The sequence below is a fragment of the Netta rufina genome, assembly GCF_964035555.1.
Source record: "Netta rufina genome assembly, chromosome: 1".
Lineage (NCBI taxonomy): Eukaryota > Metazoa > Chordata > Aves > Anseriformes > Anatidae > Netta > Netta rufina.
In genome coordinates this window covers 119,629,510-119,650,366 of record NC_140123.1, presented here as the reverse complement: position 1 = coordinate 119,650,366, position 20,857 = coordinate 119,629,510, and the positions used below count along the sequence as shown (strand labels likewise).

At 44.5% G+C, this 20,857-nt stretch overlaps 1 protein-coding gene across 1 annotated transcript; it reads right to left on the bottom strand.

Moving 5' to 3' along the window:
- Positions 1-407: 407 nt before the first annotated feature.
- LOC311206473 (phospholipase A2-like) lies at positions 408-17,250 on the bottom strand (the record flags this gene model as incomplete). Its single annotated transcript, XM_084281809.1, has 5 exons — positions 17,173-17,250; positions 11,293-11,447; positions 8,370-8,535; positions 3,387-3,493; positions 408-571 (listed from the first exon to the last, which is right to left on the bottom strand). The coding sequence occupies exons 1-5, from the start codon at positions 17,238-17,240 to the stop codon at positions 408-410; spliced, it is 660 nt and encodes a 219-aa protein (XP_084137935.1). The 5' UTR covers positions 17,241-17,250.
- Positions 17,251-20,857: the final 3,607 nt, after the last annotated feature.

Genomic DNA, 20,857 nt, shown 5'->3' with positions numbered 1-20,857 from the left:
GTTTTTAATACAACAGACACACACACACAAAAAAAAAAGTCCAGCAGAAGTCTCTACATATTTTCCAGATTATGTGCAGTTGTGTGGGAGCTGAAGGTCAGGCTGTGTGAAAGGACAGAAAAGCCATTTGGTGACTGGCAATGTGCTCTAGCTACACTGCTGACAACCCTCAGTTTCAGCGCAGATCTGCTTGGAGTGTCACAGGGGTCCTTACCTTTCGCACAGAAGTGAACAGAGCAGGATTTTATCCTTCCTTCAGTATTTGGAAGAGGCACGCATTTTGCCCTGTCTTTCTTCCCCATAAACCCTTACCTGCCAGAAATTCTCTCACACCATTGTTAGCTCAGGGAAAAGAGGTACAATTTTTATTCCAGTGCCTTCAGATTAGAAGAAAGCTCCTAACAAGACTATTTTCCCCCACCGTAGCTGAAGTGGCAGGTGGGATGAGTCTGTCCACACAGAAAGTTTGGCCAGAGGATGAAGTGCGGGTTGTAAGGGGCCTCTCCCCAGCACTTGGCTGCCTCTTGGTCACACTGGCACACCATTTTTTCACATCGGTCTGTCACTTTATCTGCAAAAGAAAATGTGAACAGAAAATGAGGGATGCTGAGCTGGACCAAGGGGAGAAACACTTTGAAGAGTGAGCAAGTCCCTAACAAAGTGGTTCTTGGGGAACACAGGCTGCGGGAGGAGGCAGAAGAGGCTACTCAGCTGCTGCACAGAAAATCCCCATCTGCGTGAGCAGGAGGAGAGCAGGACCAACGTGTTGTGTTGTGTGCGGATCTGATCCACCCCATCCCCTCTCTGTCAGTGAGTCTGACTTTGACTGTGGCCAGGGGCGTCAGAAAGTAGCAGCTAAATGTAAAGCAGCAATGCCTATAAGATGTGCCTGGCACAGAGCACTCCCTGCTTCCAAAGCTGTGTGAACAATGGGTTTTTAGTTCTTCAGCCAAAGCTAAAAAAGAAAATTATTTTTGCTTAGCCTGAGCTAAAAATCCTCCCTTTTTCTTAAGCCAGCTTTTACTCCTCCCTCTTCAGATCGGACCAATTTCAAAAGAAAAATGCTGTTTGAATGGAAGAGTCTCCCACGGGGACCACTCTCAGGAGAGGGCTGGACATTTGGAAACCCGAGGCTATGGCAGCACCTGCTGGGCACCCTTCTGTCATGCCCCGTGAGTTGCTCTCACCTCTCTGATCACAGCAGAGGAGCTGAGGAACTCAGCAGCAGGGTCAGCTACCTGATTTTTGTGAGTCATGGGCTGCAGAGCCTGATCGAAACCCCACACACGGAGCTACACATCCCACAGCCATACAACTGCGTGACTGGGTGAGGACCACTGAGACCATCAAGGCAGCCAGCTCAGGTGGCTCCATCACAAATGACTCATTTGGGGTTAATGAAGCCCATCCCACCTCGAGGTAGCTTAAATTCAGCTGTTAGGCTAATATTACTTAAAAGCACAGTGCCTTGTTTATATGACACTGCTCCTGTGGATTTTCTATCTCCCTCCAAACCCTGCGCTAGGCAAAGTTTAAAGCATTATTTCATGTCAGCGCACACAGGCTTTGATCCAAAACCAGCTGCCATGCATACAAATCTTTCCACATTTAACTGGACTTTGCTGGACCAATCCTATATCTGATAAATAAGAAGAGCCCAAATGTCTCGAGCTATTCTGAAGAGAATCACCGATCTACCAGTAACGTTTTAAGGGCCCCCTTCACGAGGACTCAGCAATAAGTCCATTTTTTGCTTAGCTACCATTCAGCTTTTCTCCCTGCCCTCTGCTCCCTGAGTTCTCCCTGTGCCATGCCAACCACTCTCAGCCTAACATCAGGACAGGAGCCTGGCTTGGCAGCCAGTCCTGGGAGAGCACAAAGACTTGTTTTGACCAGCCCCAGCAGCTTACAGCCTTTCCTATATTCCGGATATTTGCTGAACGGAATTCACCTACATGTGATGGCATATCTGGACTGAAACTTGCAGTTTTGCCACATTTTTCTTCCGTTATACAAACAAAACTGCATAGCAGTAGCAAAAGATGTGAGAGGTCCCAGGTAAAATGAGTTTCTGTTTCATTTCCCTGAAAATACCTGTGTTTATGACATAGTGCCAGGCCGCAGGCATATGATTTCCTCTTGCATAGCATGGACAGTGAAAGCAGCTTTGCTTGTAATTTCTCTGGACATCTATCCTCTAAGCCCAGCAAACATGCCTTGAAATCTCTCTATTCCTTGAGTTTGAATGCAATCAGACATTACACCTTCCCATCTCAGTAAAACCTGCTGTGCTGCAGCCTAGGAAATTTGTCTTCAGGGCACGTTTCTGTTGTTCTTCCCTGTGGTGGATGTAAGAGGAAGTGAAGCTTGCTGAAGACTCATGGAGAACAGTTGCTGGATGCTTCTGAGGCCCTGCCTGGACATCAGCTAAGGAATTAATGGCATTTGTTTAATAAACACTTGTTAGCCAGGTTGGAACAAGCGCAGCCCTGTGCATTTTTATGGGGCAAACATTGCAGATCTCATGGACTCTTTAAGTCTTACATCTGCAGCTGGGATTGTTCCTTCGCAGCAACAAGAAAGAGTCACATATCGAAACAGCTAGCAGAAAATATCGGACAGCAATGGAAATATGGATAAATGAGAGGGAGAGCAGTTATGACTTCAGCAAAATATTCCTCAGCCAGCACTCTCTATTTAATAGGTTGTTTTGGCACTTGGACAGGAGCTACTGTGGATATGTTGTGCCACATCCTGTATCTGCTGGCAGGTTTTCAGCTGCTGGAGAGGTTGAGGATTGCACTACAAGGATATGATCTTCTAGCAAAGTATAAATAATCATTTAATCTTCAAGCAATAGCTTTGATGGTATGGGGACAGGTTTTACTCTCACATTTCTTTTCAAACTTCCAAAGAGCTCCACAATAGATTTTACCATCAGGGACTTTTGGAAGACTTCGAAATAGAAGTGACAAATTCTGAGACTGGAGTCATCTGGTGGATGTCAAAACAAACTGGTGTGAGCCACTGACGGGCTGTGACTGTGCAATTCAAGACCTTCCTGACTGGGTACCAGCTGCAGAGCTGAGCAGAGCCTACACACGCTGTATGTGCCTGCAGCACTCGAGAGCGCTCAAATCTGCAAGCTTCAAAATCCTGATGGAACCTGAGGGCTTCAGGCTGGGGACCCACACAAGGCTGGCGCCCTACCTTACCTGTCCAGGAATGGGAAGAGAGCTCAGAGGAGAATGAAGGATACCCAAAGCAGTTTTAAAAGCAGCTCAGTGTGCACAGACCCACCTCCGAGGCACGCAGAGCTTTTGTCAGCCTGTGCTCCCCTGGAGGAGGGAGGGAACCGAACCTGATGCGGGTGACAGCCTCCTTACCGCACTGCACGGCCTTCTCCTCGCACTCCCACTGGTAGCTCTGCACCTTGGGGCTGCAGCCCTGTTTCTCCGCCATGTCGTAGCAGCAGTCGTGCCTGTGGCAGCACCTTAGGGAGAAGAAAAGGCAGAGTCTGGGCTCAGGCACCCTGCAAGGTTTTGCTTGGGGGGGTTTCCACGTGCCACAGGGATGTTCCACTCATGCACTGCTAATGACAGCTCTATCAGTAAATTGATAATGAGCAGAGTGTCCTGGCATCTCTGTGAAAGCTCAGGAGCTTGCTAATGCCGTATTTGCTCCGAAGACCATGATGCTTCTTCTTGCCCTGTGGTTTTGTCCCCAGAAAGGCAGGTGTGGTCAATACCCAGGACATGGTAATCCCGCTCACTGCAAGCATTACGATGAGGTGTGTGACCATGGCTCACCAATTTGGGCTTGGACCCAACTCATAATCCGGAGTCAGGATGGTTTTTCCCTTCCTTGGCATCAATGAGCAGCTGGCTACAGAACCATCAGCCTGCAAGGTGGGATTCAGACCCTCAAAGGTGGGATTGAGACTTTACATGCCTAGGTGACTAGCCCAGCTGTTGATATCTGCACTACAGACTACACTGAGAGAGATAATTCCCACTATTGAATACTTCAGGGCATATAGGAAAACTTCACCCCACTTAAATTTTATTCTGGTAGTTCAGTGAATTAAAATAGACTGATTAAAATAAAAATAAAAAAGGACTGATTAAAATCATTAAAATAAATGATTTAGCACTTCAGGAGGTCCTATGGTAGATAACAAAGGTTGTTAGAGCAAGAGTGAGAGGTCAGAGGCTGGAGCTCGGGTGGAGTGATCTCCTGTGCTTCCAGAAGCTGTCCCTGCAAGGGACACCATGGAGGAACTGTTCTGGTAATTGGGAAGTGCTGAAGCAGGTTGGCCTCAGGGGGAAAAGAGAAGCAGAAGGCTTTTAGAGAAGTACTTAAGTCTGAAATGTGCACCTCTTCAAGATGTTGACGAGTTCTAACTGAAGACCTTGTTTGTCATCTGCAAGGCCTGAGGCCAACGCACCTGAAAAGCCAATAAAAAGCTCTGTGATGTACCCTGGGACCCACCATCATCTATCCCTCTGGAAAAACAGAACAATGCTGCAAGAAGGATGAAAATCCCCTGTGCAGGTAGTGGGGCTTCTCCAGGGACCCACTGAGATCTGTCAACTCTTTACCCGAGAACTCAGGAACATCACAGACTTCATCACTGTCTACTGCAGAGCCATTCTTGCCCTTTTAGAAACCGGATTACGGATATGAGGGACAGTGGGCTGCATGAAGTGAAGCCAAGAAGAAAAAGATCTGAAGTGCAAAAACCAAAATCCACCACTGATACAAATCCTAATAAAATCACTGCAACTAGATCAGGTAAATCATGTAAAAGAGACATGGGAATCAGGCCAGCCAGATGAAATTTAGCTTTTGTGTAAGCCCTGTGCTTATACACATCCTGAATTTAGACTGGTGTGCTTTCCCTACTGACTGACAGATTTAGTAGTTAAAGTAGCAATTTCATCCCACAGATGAGTCTGCAAACCAAACACCATTCTTCTTCTCAGCCTGGAAAGATGAAACCAGTGAGATGATTACAACCAGACTACTCACAACACTGTGAAATGGAAGTTAACAGTAGCAGACAAGTATCTACCTCCACACCACCTCCTCAAAGGGACTTAAGAATGGGAATAAACCCCATGGGATATACATATCTAAAAGTTTTCCTGTGAGGAGAGAGAGATCTGTGGGAACAGATCTTGGAAGAGGTGAAAGACGTCTGCAAATCAGGCAAAGATGACCAAATGTGCACGGAAGAGGTGTGATAGCTCTTTAAGGTGCTCCTTAGCTGGCTTTGTGAAGTCAGGGGGATTGCATAAACTCTGCAGGACCACAGGATTTGGGGCACAGTTCTCCTTCCACTTATGTTTTCCTCCTGATACCCATAACTGCAGCAGGGTAACATGTGGCTGACACCAACACAGAGAAAGAAGGCTTTAGCTCATATTTTACAAGCATCTTTCAGATGCTCTGAAAGACCTGCCAAGGAATGAAGAGCGAGGAAACCTACCATCCTATTGCCACCTTCAGATGGCCCTTCCTGTCTGGAAAAGCCCTTTTCTGCACCTGGGTCAAAATGTGGTGTTAAAGCTCTTAAAAACCTGCTAATGCTTTGCCAGACCAGCACAAACAGTGCCAATCAACAGCATGGCAGAGCATTGGTCAACAAGTATGAAAAACAAACTCAGCCGTATTAGTAAGCAACCCATCCGTCACGCCTGTGTGAGGGGACAGCCCTAATGGCTACAGACAGCTTTGGCTGGCCCGACCCCACAGTGAGCAAATGCTGCTAAGGTAAGAATTTGTCACATTGTGTTTGTCTTGTTAACAGCACAGCCACCCCTGTGCTTTGCTTTAAACCGGTAGCTGAAGAAATATCTTAGTCTTCTGCATGGTTTTGCCAAGACTTTGATGAGACACATTTGCACCCTGACTTTCATGGTGTTGGTGTCTCAAGGGAGATGCTGAGCACCTTTACGTCCTGCTTTACAAAACGCTGCTCAGTGCTTGCCGACCATTGCCTAAATGCCTTTGCTTGGGTTTTCGATGGTTTTGCTTCACTTAAACGTGGGTGCCCATGCTTCCTTCTGGAAATCCCAGGCAGAAGTATGGGGGCAACATTTCCAGGATGATAAAATAAATAAATAAATAAAAATACAACTACAAGTCCAGGGAAATGCAGGCATTATAGCAGCTCTCCTTTCAGTTGTGGTGCAAAAATCCAGGGAACAGAACCGGGAAGGAGAAACAAACCTATTGACTTTAGGGAGGAGAGATGCCATTATGTCTTGAAGTGAAGGGACTGTAAGAGTGGAACAAAAGGGAAAAGGTAATTACTGGCAACACCACATCAAAGTCAGTGTGTGGAATAAACCTCATAAAAGGATTACCTACTTGACACACTTTTTTTTTTTTTTTTTTTTTTCCACCATGAAAGAGAGGTGCTTAGAAACACTCTAGCCCTGTCTAGACAGATTGACTGAATTACTCACAAGAAAAATCACTCCTCATTTTTTTACTGAGACCCTAACAAAAGAAGTGTCAAGGGGTGAGTCATTTCCACCAGTATTTGTCACTCAAAGCCTGTAGCTTTGCCACTCCACATCTCTCTTTTTCAGAATGGTAAATACGGAAAATAACATGGTCCCTAACTGGCATGGGATACCCAGCCACGCCGATTTTTGCAGCAGTTTGCACTAACAGGTATCAGAAGTGAACATAAATTAGAAACTTTTAGGGCTAAATCTAGTGTGTCATTGCCAACTCTTCTTAACTAAGAACCTAACTAAAACAAAATATATATTTTTCTTGTTTTCGCAACCAAACATTTCAGCTAAGCAACAGTAATGAATGTACTTAAATTATTGAGATTCCTTTTTACACACTATCTGGTATTTTGAGTCATTTCCAGTTGCAGAGTCCCCATTTTCTGCCATTAGGACAAAATCCACATCCCACAGAAATCAAACAGCAGCAGAAACTCACACTGATGAATACCAGACCAGATTTTACTTTGTTTTTCAGGAGCTCTGAGCATTTTCATCTCCCACAGTCACCTAAATTTGGAGTCACTGAACATCTGTGGTGAACAGTTTCTAGGTGACTCCACTCAGGCCTTCAGCTAATGAAGTACTCCAAATTAATGAAGTCATATTTTATGTTAAAGCCTTGATTTTAAGAGTTGGTAAAGGGATAACGGAAATAATAAACAGGTTTATAGGCATAGTTTGAGATGGTTACAAGCAGATCAAGAGATATAACCAAGAATGAAAAGAAATCTCTAGACCTGAGACCTATGACACTTTGTGGCCGGCCGTTCATTATTTGTAAGTCCCATATCCACTGTTTCATAGGTGCCATGCACATATAAACCAGGGATATGAAGAGAGGGTTTTTGGCAGGGAAATTCCCACTGCACTAATGAAAAGAGCTCTACTTCCTTAAATGGCTACTTGCTGCTTTATACTCACAGAGGAGCTGGCCTTTAGACTTGGCATCTTTTCTCTCCCCCTCACCTCCTCTTTTTTTTTTTTCTCCTCCTTCTTCTGTCCTGCCACTTCCCTATTCAGAGTTTGATTTGGTAGAAATATGTAACATCTCCAAGAGCTGGGTACACTGGAAAACTCAGCCAGCTTCCTTCCCAGTGAGCTACACTGTCTTCCCTCCTGCAATAAGCAGCACTTTTGTATGGGTAACACCTGGTTTGCTGATGGCAAATAAAAGCAGATAGAGCTGTGTGCTCTGCCTTTGAGGTTTTAAACCAGACAAGATTGCAAATCAAGGGCTCAGAGCACCCCAGAGTCCATCATGCTAAAGATTTACATGTACGCTGGCTGCAAAGTACAAGAACACCTTACAGGCTCATTGTTTTTAGCCTTGGAAATACAAAGCACAGTGTATCCCCCACTAAAAAAGAAAAGGGGAAATACCACCCTGCTCTATGCCATTGTTCTTGCTTGATTTAGTGCAAACTAACAGGTGATGAAGGCGACAGGTTTGACCACCCTTCACAAAAATCTGGATTCCTCCAGAAGGTAACCAGCAAAGTTCCCATCACTGTCATTTCAGGACCAGGTGAAACAACCATCCAAACAATCTTGATCACTGCCCTCTCTGTGCATAAAGACTCAGCTAGTTCAGGAACTCTCATCCTGGTTCCTCCTTTGCCCTCCACCCCGTGGGGCCAGCTCCCAGGAGCAAAGTTCTCATCCAGGAGGCGTCTGAACCCTCATTCGTACACCAGGTGGTACATGGCTCCTCACTCCTCCTCTGCCCAGTGCTGTTGACATTAACTCCCTCTGTAACAAGTCCTTGGAGGCACAGGAGTACAGGCAGAGAAGAGCGAGGAGATCTGTTGCTTTTGGACACAGAGCTGAGGTTCTTCTTACCAGTCTGTTTTATCTTTGGGCCAGCCTTGTCCTCCCAGTCCGCAGTAGCATCCATAGCCAATATAAGCCAAGGGAGACCGCCCCGTGCCACAGGTGATAGCTCCTGCCAGTTCAATGATTCCTCGGGTGTGCAGCGAATGGGATTTTCCCAGAGCGCCTTTCCAAACTGCAAAGACAGGACAAGGAATCACACAAGGATTAAACACGCCGGATGCTGATCTTAAAATCCTCACAGGGAAATTTTGGGTCTTGACTAGTTGTTGAGCGGTGTTCCCAAGCTGGGAAAACTCACTGGATGAGCCGTGGTGTCCTGGGTTGGACCTGCACACAGACCTGGAATCTGCAGAAAAGGGTGAAGTTTCTCTGTTGGCCAACATGTCTTGTGTTATCCAAGTCTTCCCTACGATCCAGGAGTTTTTAACCTGTTCTCCAGGTCACAAAGAGCTGACAGTGCTGTAAATTTACATACAAGAATAGCTGCAAGACCCCAGGCCCGTAAGGTATGCCATGCCATCATTTACATCCACTTGTTACTACGCTCCATTTAAGTTATAACAGTATGTTGGCTGCATGAATTTGAATAAAAAAATAAAAATAATAATAATAAAACAACAAAAGGAGTTCTGTGTCTGTGTACAGACAGCCACGTAAACTGCTCTGGAGTTCTTTGAGCTACAGGTCTTTCAAACCATGTTATGGTGATTTCAGATGTTAATTTGAAAGATTTTTAATTTTTTTTTTTTTTTAAAGAAACCACAGAGTCTCAGTTCCAGCAACAGTTGCAGAAAGTGAGGGTACCCTGCCCCTAATACTCAAACAGCTTTGAAGTTCACAGCACGGCCTCTGATGCTTATCGCGTTACCGGTGGCAGCGCAGGGTGGTTAGCAATTACTGCCTGCGCTCACCGTGAAGAACTGGGTGCTTTGCACGACTCCGGCTGCCCTGCTCACCTGAGTGCCCTGATGGGTGAGCACTCGTCCCGGGATAAAGGAGAAGCCATAGCAGGGAGCCCTTGCCCTGCTGAACAGCCCCTGGTATTTCAGCACTCCAGACCTCTGCAAAGCCCTGCACATATGTGGGCTAATTAACCCCCTAAACCACCTGGGGATGCAATACTGTTATTAAAACTTGCTTTCCCTTCAAACCCCAGCCAGCTAATCCCCCCGCTTGGGCCTCTCCCCTCTTGCACTCCAGCCCGTGCCCTGGGCTTGATCCAAAACCCCGCTGAAGGTAACCTGTGTCTGTCCCCATTAACAACAAGCCAGACAATGGCTTCCTCTCTGCTCAATGTGGGGCCGCAGCCCATCCCACAGCTCTTTCCCCAATCCTTTTCCCCTCTGCTCCGAAGGGAGCAGAGCCTTGCGCTCCTCGCCTTGGGTTTTCACACAGCCTCCTTATGCTTCTCAGGGCGCTCCTCGGGGATTAAGTGCACATTCCTGAAAAAGTAACAGATCTGCTCACCCAAACACTACTCGAGTGTTCAGATTTCCTGGTAAAAGCACATCAGACCCGTGTTATTCAGAAAATGAAGAGGCGACCTATTTCCCTTGTCCAAACAGTGGGCGCTCTGGAGTTAGCAGCAGGCTTGGCTCTCGGGAGCCCCAGGGACATCGCAGGTAACGCCACTGGAACAGGTCAAATGCCCTGGATTTGGGGCAAAAAATAATAATTTTGAGGTCTGCAGACTGAAGCAGGCTGTAAACGTTCCAATGGAAACAAAACCGTCTTTGTCGACGTTCAAGCCTCCTGACAAGACGCTTGGTTTATTTTTTATTTTTTGCTGGTTTTCTCTTAGACAGGACCTCCAGTCTGGCTGCTGGCTGAGCACAGCCGAGGCTGGTGTAAAATCTCGGTGCCTCACCCAGAAAAAGAAAGGCCGCTCTTCTTTCAGGGCCATCTCTGAGGATCAAGGGACTGTAATTACAGCGCAGAGCTACTCATGAAAGCGGAGAAAAGGACCCAGGGGGAATTGCATCCAAAAGAAACACTTAAGGCTGTGTGCTCTGCGAGAGCTTGGAATAATTCAGGCATCCATGCAGCATCTGATGTTTCTGTTTCATTCTTTGAGAGCCAGCTGGGGTTTGAGCCGACAGCGCGCTGCCGCAGCTCGGGGTCAGCCCATCAAGTACACCTCGCTACCCAGGCGCACGGCTAATAACTGGACCAAGAGTTGCAACTGGTTTTAATGTGCTGGGCAGCGGAGCCAACGTGGCTGTGAAAGCCTTGAAAGAGTCCGAGGCTCACCAGCAGCCTGAACTTGGCCACATCCCCCGTGAGCATGGCTGGTCATTACGGGCGCCTCGGCAGAGAACATACCTGCAGGGAGGTGAGCGGGGCTGGATCTGACAGCTTAAACTTGCCATTGCCCGTGGACACAGGCTGAAGATTAAGGCAAGGTTTCGGGGTTAATTTTAAATCTGTACTGCAGGAGGAACCTCAGACCTGTCTGATTTAGAGTCATGTTGCTGCTCTGTGTAGGGGCTTTATGTCAGCAGACATTTATGGCTTTTTAAAAAGGATTTTTTTTTCTTCTTTTTGAATTTTATATGAAGTGAAATCGGCTCACTTCATGGTCATTAGTATAAAAAGAAGATAGCTCTGGAAAGAAACACAAACTCCAACAACTTTGTAGCAGAAAACTATTTTAAAAAACAAAAAGACCTGTGTTTATACGGCACTGGCTCTGTAAACCACCGTGGAAATGAAGCAGGCACGCGGTTGCTTACACTGCCCTGCGCTATAAAGCTGAAAAAAAAAAAAAAAAAAGAAATAAAAGAAAGAAAGAAAAAAAGAAAGACAAGCAATACTTTATACTCAGCCAAAAGATACGGATAACTCAGGTAAATCTGCCAGCAAGAGGAGAAGCTGCCTGGGGCAGGGGGGCTGCAGGGGCAGAGGGATGGGGCACGGCCGCGGCACTCACCTGCCTGCAGCAGCAGCAGCAGCAGCAGCGAGCCCATGGGCGACCTCCCCGCTACCCGCACGCTCCCCGACGCTGGTGTTTGGCTGTCGGGACGCCCAGAGCGCTGCCCGGCGAACCAAGGTGTGGGTGTGTTTGCCAACCCTCCCGGGCTCCGTCTGCAGGGTTTTTATATATATACATCTGCGTGCATGTGCCTGTAAAGCCAAACACCCCCCTCCTGCAACCTCCCTCAGTCGCAGCCCTGCCCAAAGGGCTCCTTGCTGGGCTGGAGAGGGCGCGGGCTGCCCCTGTTTGCTTGCCATTGCCTCCTGGGACAGCCCTGGGCGCTAAGCTGGGCTCTTTCTCTAAGCTGTTTGCTCACAGACCCTGGTTAACCTCTGAGTAGCTTCGGAAAAGGGAAGCCGGCCACTGCGCCGCCTGCGGCTTGGGCTTTCTGCTGTGGTGTCCACCTGGCAGGGATTTTCTCTTTTTATAGATCATTCTTTTCAGGGTGTGTGCGTGTCTGTATATATATATATATATATATATATATTATTTTAAGACTGATTATTTTTCACATTTTAAAAAGAAGAGACAAAACTAGAAACATCTAACAGAAAAAAAAAATACAGTTAGGTGCAAGCATCTAATTATAAACTGACCAACAGAGCTAATTCTGGGCCACTCCAGAGGGAAAAATATCCTCTAGGTGCAGCCTGTTGCTGCACCTGACTGAGACTAATTAATTTTTTTGAACACTCCTCAGTATGTGGGTCCGTGGTCAGGGCTGGTTAACTGAGGCCAGCACATGCCCCGGTCACACCAGTAGCTGTGGGCAGCTGAACTGGTGATGGGGTGGCCCCATCGCACGGCCACTGCTGGTGGCCATGGCTGGATGCTCTGCCAGAGAGGAAGAGGAGGGGAGGAAGGCTGTTCGGGTCTGTCTCAGCTGCACCCCTCGCTGGAGGTTCCCATGTAAAAGCCGTGCCTTCCTGCTTAATGGCATGCCTTTAAATATTTGCTTGCTAAATATTGGCACTTGAATCAAAGGTCAGCAGCGAGGGGTTTACTGGGCTGCCTTCTGCTGAGAGCAGTCCGGCTGCAGCAGCTGGCGATCTTTGGCGAGCAAGTTTTCAAGAAACGGTACATTATTGGGCATCTTCGGTGATTCAGGGCAACCAGACCAGAGAGCTGGGCAAAGCAGGCTCAGTGATGGGGTACAGAGCTGTGGCTTTGGCAGCTGCACACCTCTGATGTTTGCTGTTTCCAAGGACTCCAGTGGACGAGCACAACCCTACCGTAACTGTGAGCCTGAAATCCCCGACCCACCACTGCCACAGCCCTGTGCTCGCAGCAGGAGAAGGAGGAAGGCGAAGGGAGCAGAGTGCACAGCCGCAGGCTCAACATGTGCTCCTCTGCTGCCTCTCAGGGGCCCAGGAGGAGCTGCGTGGCTGATGTCTCCTCCCTCGGGAGCTCCCTCCAGTAATTATACTGAAGTGGTGATTGCAAGTCTCATTTGAGCCATTACTGGCTAATATTTAACCTGAATAGTATAACTTCGCAGAAGAAGGATGCTGGAGGGTGGGTGTGCCTTCCTCTAGGGCTCTGGGGATGCAGACGATCAAAATGGGAAGTGCAAGCAGGGTGACAAGCTTTAAAGCACCACCTGGGGCCTGACTGAATGAGACCCCCACTGGAGCAAACTCCACCTCCGACAGACACTTGAGAGGTTCCTTTCCCAAGTGGGGACCAAAAGAGAGGTGTGAGGGACTTTTGCAGATGCTTTACTGGCTTCTCAGTGTCCCTGAGCCAGGGGACAACCTGGGAACAGCGCAGTGCCTGAAGGACTGAGAGGTAAGCAGGCTGAATGCTGCATCTTGTCCCAGTAACTTGAGGATCAAGGTCAGGGGCTCCTTGTCTATGTGGCCTAGTATTTGGCTTGCACTCTGACCTCCAGTCTGCAACACAGCACCCAACTCTCTAAAGAAGGAAATCAGGGACCAGGGCAAGAAGTAGCCAACATTCACTTGTGGAACAACCAATGCACAGCTAAGGAAACCTCACTAAGTCTCCGGCAGGAAAATGAGCTCTGATATAGTGACCATAACCTGCTGCCTAACTTTGACAGGTTGTCCATCACTATAAGCAATCCCCAAAGCCAGTCTGAGTGCTCAAAGCATCTACTCTACAGGTTGGATTTATCACGGTCATTCAGGTTTGAATACCTACATTTAGCATCTTTATTTCAAAGACTGCCTGAATTACAAACCTAATTAAAAAAAGGCATTATAAATGTTCAGACTACAATTTGATTCTATTGCTTTTCTTCCTCACTTTCCCCTCCCCTGAAGATACCATTTGTTTCCCCAGTTCAGCAATAAACACAAAATGAAGAAACATAGACTCTTCTGATAGCCAAATGTGTCTGCAATGCTTGAAGAAGAGTGCTGTAGGATGATAGGGAAGTACGCCCAAATTTAAACTTGGAAATGAACTGGAAAATTTAAACGTGGAAATTCTGAAAGCAGAATTAATGTATTGTTTTCTTGGGATTATTTCCAACTGCTGACTGGTTGAGACTCTTATTTATCTCTGCAATTACTGATTGCTGTTGCCTAAGTTAACACTTTAATAAATATACTAAGTGCTAATACTGGTTTTACTACGCTACGGTAAATGCACTGGGATCATAAGGACATTTTCATTACTGTTTAGGGAAAACAAATGAATTCCTTGGTTTCACTTTCTTCACTTGCATTGTGCATATTGCCCTGCTTAAGCTTCACTTTTCACTAGTAATGACAGGCAACACATGAGGATATTGGAACGTAAAGAGGTGTGTTCATAGCTACTGCTCAGAAATGAGACTGGGAGACAGAGGTGTCCTGAGTGAGGAAGTGTAATAGAAATAGGGAGCCCATAAAGCTAAGTTCTTCTTCCAGCTTTGAAGATACATTTCAACCCTGACTATTCTAGACCATCGTTCTCTCTCAGCTCTGCCAGTATATTTCAGACTCCAAGGCTCCATTATTGCAGCAGTGCTTATCTCTGTAGTCTACTGCGCATTTAGTCATTTCCAAATGCTGTCTGCTTTCACTTCTCATTTTCCCCATTGTTCAGGCTTCATTACCCTTTTTTTCCTCCCCATCAATTGCTAGATTTCCTGCTTCTGCACTTTCTGCACTTGCCACCTTGCACTTCTCTCCTTCCACATTTTGTCCCAACCTATTACTTTCACCTCCATCATGAACAGCTTCAAGGTTCACACATCCTGTCTCAAGTCTCAGGTGCCAGAACACCTGGAAAAGGGCTCTCATTTATTGAAAGGCTCTATTCATAACACTAGTTGGTCCTGGCTAGATCATGAAGCACATGGAAGTTCACACAGACTTCCTGAAGAATGTGTTACACCATCTCCCCTCTGTTATCCAGATTGCTTTACTAGGCTGCATCCAGCGTACAGGCTTGCGTCTTTTATGTTTGATATCCAAATAAATAAAGAAAAAGCCAACAGTAGGCTAAATCTTAGGTGGTATTCCTGCTCCTACAGGAAACAGGGAATCACGCATTCCCTGGAGGTGCTACTATGATTATTCGTGATGTGCTTTCCTGTAGCCCTTTTGAAGGATAGCTGAACTCAAGGTTACTACTGTAGATTTATTAGGAGGGACACCAGAAAACAAGGGTTTAGTTGTTCTTTCCTTGACATCAACCAGTGCTACACATGGCAAGTTTTTAAGGATTCCTGGAATCCCTCTGCTTTTAGTCAGGCCAGGCTTTTCTAAACATCTACACCTCCTATTGGGAAACTCTTCTTTACCATTTCCCCAATCACAATCTGAATTATCAATCCCAGATTCAAACACTGTACTCTGCTTACATCATGAATATCCTTTCACAGGCCCTTCAAAAACTCTGTTTTATACATGCATTCACCACTGCAGCAACACTCATATTTGCCACCGCTACCTTGTTTTTGTTTCTTCACTGCTGTGGAAACTGTTGTCTTCTGTGTTTCCTATTTAGTATATAAAAAGATTTGGGAAAGGGAGAAAAACAGGACAGCCAGAAGAGCTCCACCTTTCAGGAGAAAGGGAGGAGACAGCTCTACAATTTGTTCTGCTGGAAAGACAATGTTCTGAGCTAGGCATTGCGGTCACCCAGTGGTTTTGTTTCATTCCTGTATCACCAGCCACTGGTTGAGAGCATACTCCATGTATTACATCTTCACATTTTGTGCTTGTAATGGGTAACTGACCACACGTGCAGTCCCATTGCCAGCCCTTTTCTCCCTTACACGACAAGGATTTACCAAACCAAAGCCTGTACCTTTTGCACCCAACGAGTGCAACGAGTGGTTAGGCAAGGGCTTGATGCTAGTGCGGTCTGAATGTTGATTAGCTTAGTACATTGGCTAACAACCCTCATGCCACAGTGAGGAAGTGCTAAGAGTCGACACTCCAAGCCCTACAGACATCTGTTCAATTCCCAGTAAAACTACCTCTTTATGCTAAGAAAATCTTAATCTTGACAAGAATGTATTTTCACGTATCCTTTTCCATACTAGTACAGAAAGATTTTTAACTTTTACCTGTCTCTCCTACCTCTCTCAAACCAGTATGGATACTTACTGTAACCATAAGACCACACTTAAAGTACAATTATAATTTTAAGTGCTAACTTTGCATGCTGTTGGCTGTGACTCTATGAAATGAGATATCAGGCTGCACCTCATGAAATGCCTCACTGCTTCTTTGATGCCAGTCACTGCTTAATAGTTGAAAATTCCATGAAAATTCCTAACTGCTGCTGCCAGGGTTCGTATATTCCCTAAATCAGATTTCTGCAAGCATTCTCAATTCCCCTCTCCAGTTCTAGTCTTTTAGCATGGTAAAGGAACACTGTGCAAGTGGTTGATACTAATTTTTGGCACCATACTGCAAGAATATTGTGTGTTTTTTGTTTTTTGTTTTTTGTTTTTTTTTTCCCAATCAGATCATATTTCTGTCGTTGCATCCATCTGACAGTCATCTCTTTAGGGAGTTTTCTTCAGGTTTTTGGGGCCCAGGAAAACATGTATGTTGGCTGAGTTTTCTAGGGCTATCAGAGCTGGCTACCTGGCTTCATGTACTTCAGGATATGGATTCTGTCTACTTGCTTAATTTCTTCTGTCATTTTAGAAATACGGATTTTTTTTTCCTTCAACAAGTACTCTGTAAAAATCTCGGTTGGGTTGAGTGAAACAAGAAGTCTACTTCTTGGGGTAATTTACACAGAAGATATTTTTCCAAAAACACTTTTAACACTTGTTTTGTCCGTAGAATTGAAGAGCATCACTTGGAAATGGTTTTACAAGCCTCTATTTGTCCCTAGTTTAACTTAATAAATCAAAATAATAATAAATAAATATATAAATAAAATATATAAATAATAATAAAAATATAAATAAATAATAAATAATAAATCAAAAGGTATTTTTCAATAATCTCTATAGTTACTGATACTTCAGCTTTTACACTTCCTCAGTTTGCCTTTCCCTAGCAGAACAACAGGCCACTGTTGAGTTTAAGTTTGCCTTTACATACTTCCCATCCTGTCTTGCATAACGACAAGCAAGGCTTCACACATTCAGCCACCACCAAATTGTGTCTTTGGTGCTTTGTTTCCTGTTTGTATGAGGAGAGATTTTTTCCCTGAGATTACTACAGAATTGATTTGTGCTGATCTGCTTTATGCTAATCCCAGATAAACAAAAAAGCTTAGAAAACAAGTCACCACCTTTTTTTTTAAAAAAAAGAAAAAGGATATTATTCTTTCATGTTCCTCTTACCATACTTTTCCTGGCTACAATTACTTTACCCATATTTACAGGGAAAAAGAACAGTAATTTACATGTCTTACTTCCAACACTGGGGAGGAGGAGTCAAGTCTGAGTTTTTACCCACCACCGTAATTCTGTACTTGTGCATTCATCTTTGCTTGTATATTCATGGCTCCCTTGTGCTGTTTCCTGAAGTATCTCTGTACAGAGAATGAAGTATCATTGTACAGAGCTTTGAGTGCAAGTTTGTTATCAACAGGCTAATGGCAGGACGCATTTGGGAAAAAGTAAGGACTGGAAACATCTTACTGGCTGACTCTTTCCCTCCAACCATTATTGTCCTAAGTCTTTGTAGTATAAATCCTCAGAAAAGGTAATCTGTCAGCCTCAATGCACTACACTAAGACAAAAAACAATGTAATTCTAGACATTAAATGTATTGGTGCAGTGATTTCTGGGGAGACCTTTCTTTCTTAGAATCATGTGCTAAGGTTCTTTGCCTCAGAAACAATCAGAAATTTAAAAATTCTGATTTCTGAGTTTCTGTTTTTTCTGTAAGTCTTGTAAGTCTTTAAGTTCTGTAAGTCTATGACACGACTATGAGACAGAATTAATATATAATACTAAAATCTTAAATTTATAATTGTAGCCCGTAAGCGTGAAATGTAGTCGTACTGGAATTGAACTCTCAGCATTTCCTTGTAATTTCTGAATACGAGTTACTTACATCATCTCCTCAATGTCACGTATCCACAAAGCACCATAGCATTAAGATCCTAGAAATGATTTTCAGACCGGATTATTTCCTGTTGAATCTGGCTCTTGTCTTTCTGGGTTTAACTGCTCATGATTTGAACATATTTACCTCTTCATTAGTCTTTCCTTTTTTTTTATTTTTTCCCCCACCGTGAGATTTGTGTAGTATTCAGTAACAGGGACAGGAAAATTTTCAAAGTGCTCTTCTGGAAGGAACCAGGACAAGATTATACAGAACTTTACCTAAAAAAAAAAAAAAAAAAAAGTCATACAGAAGTGGAGCTCAAGAATGAAGCAACACTGGTAATAGAATGAATTCAGGTATTGCAGAATCTATAATTAGAAAGATAGTATGATGAGAAACAAATATTCCCTATTTGAAAGACGATTTTGTCTTAGCAATCAGTATCAGGGAAGAAGTCTCACTTAACAAACCTCATTTTCAGAAGAAAAATTCAAAATTTCTTCAGAAACCAGTTGACAAGTGCTTCTGTGTGAACAAGCTCAAGAAGAATAGCATCTCAGGACAGGTATCATTGTATCACTAATATGAAAGTATCTTTTCTGCAGGACCAGAAAGAATATCAGCTTTATTATTTGCAATTCGGATTTATTTTCCAAACCTTGCTTTTGTAAAGTCCTATGTTATCTCTAATTTCCAATGCTTTCCTTTGATCACCTTCGTTTTAGCCTGACATGGCATTATAAACATCAAAAAATTCCCATTGCATATCAAAAACCTACTCTTATTCTGTTTATGACAATTTCTAATGCCACTCCATATGAACCAATTAATCAATACCTAAAACACATCAGTCTGGGACTACAAACATTATGTATGTGCATACTTACTGACTACAAAAACACCATAAATGGGACAGGAATCTATTGTGAGATGTATCGTGCGGACAGAATCCGTGAGAGACTGCTTCTTCTACACCAAGTGACTACTGATTGAAGACGCTGCACTGAGATTCGAAACAGTCACATATAGGTGACGGTGAATTTCAGAGTGGCATCACATAACATATCTACAAGATTTCAAGAGTAGTCTTGTCATTGTAAAACCAAGAGGAACATTTCTCATATTTTGTTCATCCCTTGCAAAATCCACCTCAGGAAATCTCAGTACATAATACCTCTTTTCGTTTTATAGCAGTGCCTTCCATGGTTAAAACAAACTGTAGTCTAGACAAAGGCCTAGGTGGTGATGCTCCCTTCAGCAGTGACACTGAAAGAGTCCCTGTCCTCTATGAGGTCTATTTAGATTAAAATTATAGGAATTACTATTTCAGCAACTCTGGCTTGAGTTGGTCAATAGATTCTGAAGTTATGAAGAAGGAAAGACAATAATCATAAATAGATAGATATCAGTTTTCTTAAGCTTGTCTCACTTAAGAGCTAGATTAAATAAGCCCCAAACTAAACATACTTTGGACAAATATAATAAGACACAAATATTAGGGAAGTCTACAAGTGGCTTCTTGAAAAACATCTTGAGCCTGTGTCTCAGGTAAAATAATAAAGTTGGATCCACACTGAATTTCACAACTCATTTGAGGGTCCATGTTTACTTATCTTTTTGGTATCCCTACTCTATAGTTGTGTAGTATTTAGTTATCCCCCCTACTGGCATCTCCTGGAGGAAAGATGACCCAGAGAATAGAACTAGACAGCTGGCAGAAACATGAGCTCCTTTCGCCCAGAACGTACTACGCAAATTCTTTACCATAAATTAAGGTCTTATTCCTCATTCTGTAAACACTGGATTTGTTTATTTAATCATAAACTGTTCATCTGACAGAGCAGAGCCAACAGCATCTGAAAATGGTTCCAGTGCTATAAGGCATTGAGGGCCATAGCTACACAGCCTAACAAAGGTCTCGCGCCTGGCATTTTCAGTTAGTTGGTTTTAGGCTTTCCAATGCACCCAATTGGGTGTGTAACAGGGATGTGGACAGAATTTAGCTTCTCTGGGTTTATTTATCATGGTAAAGTAGACTACGAAAGAGAGAGTGGAGAAGGGAGAATCAGTGTGGGAGTTGGGGGGAAGAAGCAAGGAGACGCCAACGGAGAATAACAGGTCTATTGCTCAGGAGATGACACTCCTGTCAGCTCACAAAGGTGGCTGGAGATAAACCACACCTATCCTCTCCAAAACAGGTTTGGCTTCCTCTCCCCACTCCCTTGGGCTCATCACATGGGACAACCCTATCTGCTACATCCAATAGGGGAAATTGCAATGCATCTTCTGTGCTGCCTCTCATACAGGTGATGCAGCCCTTAGAGCTGTTCCTGGACACATCTGCAGTGGCTCAAGCAGGATGGTGGAGCTGCTCCAAAACCTGCAACCTACCCTAAGGGACTGCTCATTTCCCACTTCAGCTGGTGCCCCACTCACCAGTCCTTCTACCTCACCTTCCAGTTTTATAGGTGGCTTATCTAACTTCTCCAGCAGCATCCTGCTACTGACACCATTCATGATGTCCTCCCTGGTTGTGGATGGTTAACCTTCACAGAACTCAGGCAGTCCCAGTACTGGTCAGATGATATGGCTTTATACTATTTTTGCTGCTTTGCTGTCATGGAAGTAAACATCAAAATGCAAAAGCAAAGACTAGCTAGTTAAACGGGTCACTTGAGTGTAAGGCAAAATGGATTTGTTTGCCAAAAAAAAAGAACAAAAACACTACTTCAACAATTCCAGAAAGCAGAGCTCATTTCTGGTGAAGATGAACCCCACCCTTTTATCTACTAAAGCTATGTACCTAAATCATTTATCCAACACCCGTAACATCATGGGGATCGTAAAATCACCCACACAGTAGTTTAAATGTGGGAATCAGTAGCAGTAAGGAAGCAAGGTACAGCACAGGGCTGATTTGCAGGAAGGTGGAAGGAAGGATTTCATGAGGCTGCAGAACCAGTTCTCTGGTGTCTGGTATCAAAATCACCCACAGGCATTGCAGAAAATTAGCACTGCAACTCCAGCATATTCCTGGTCTCATC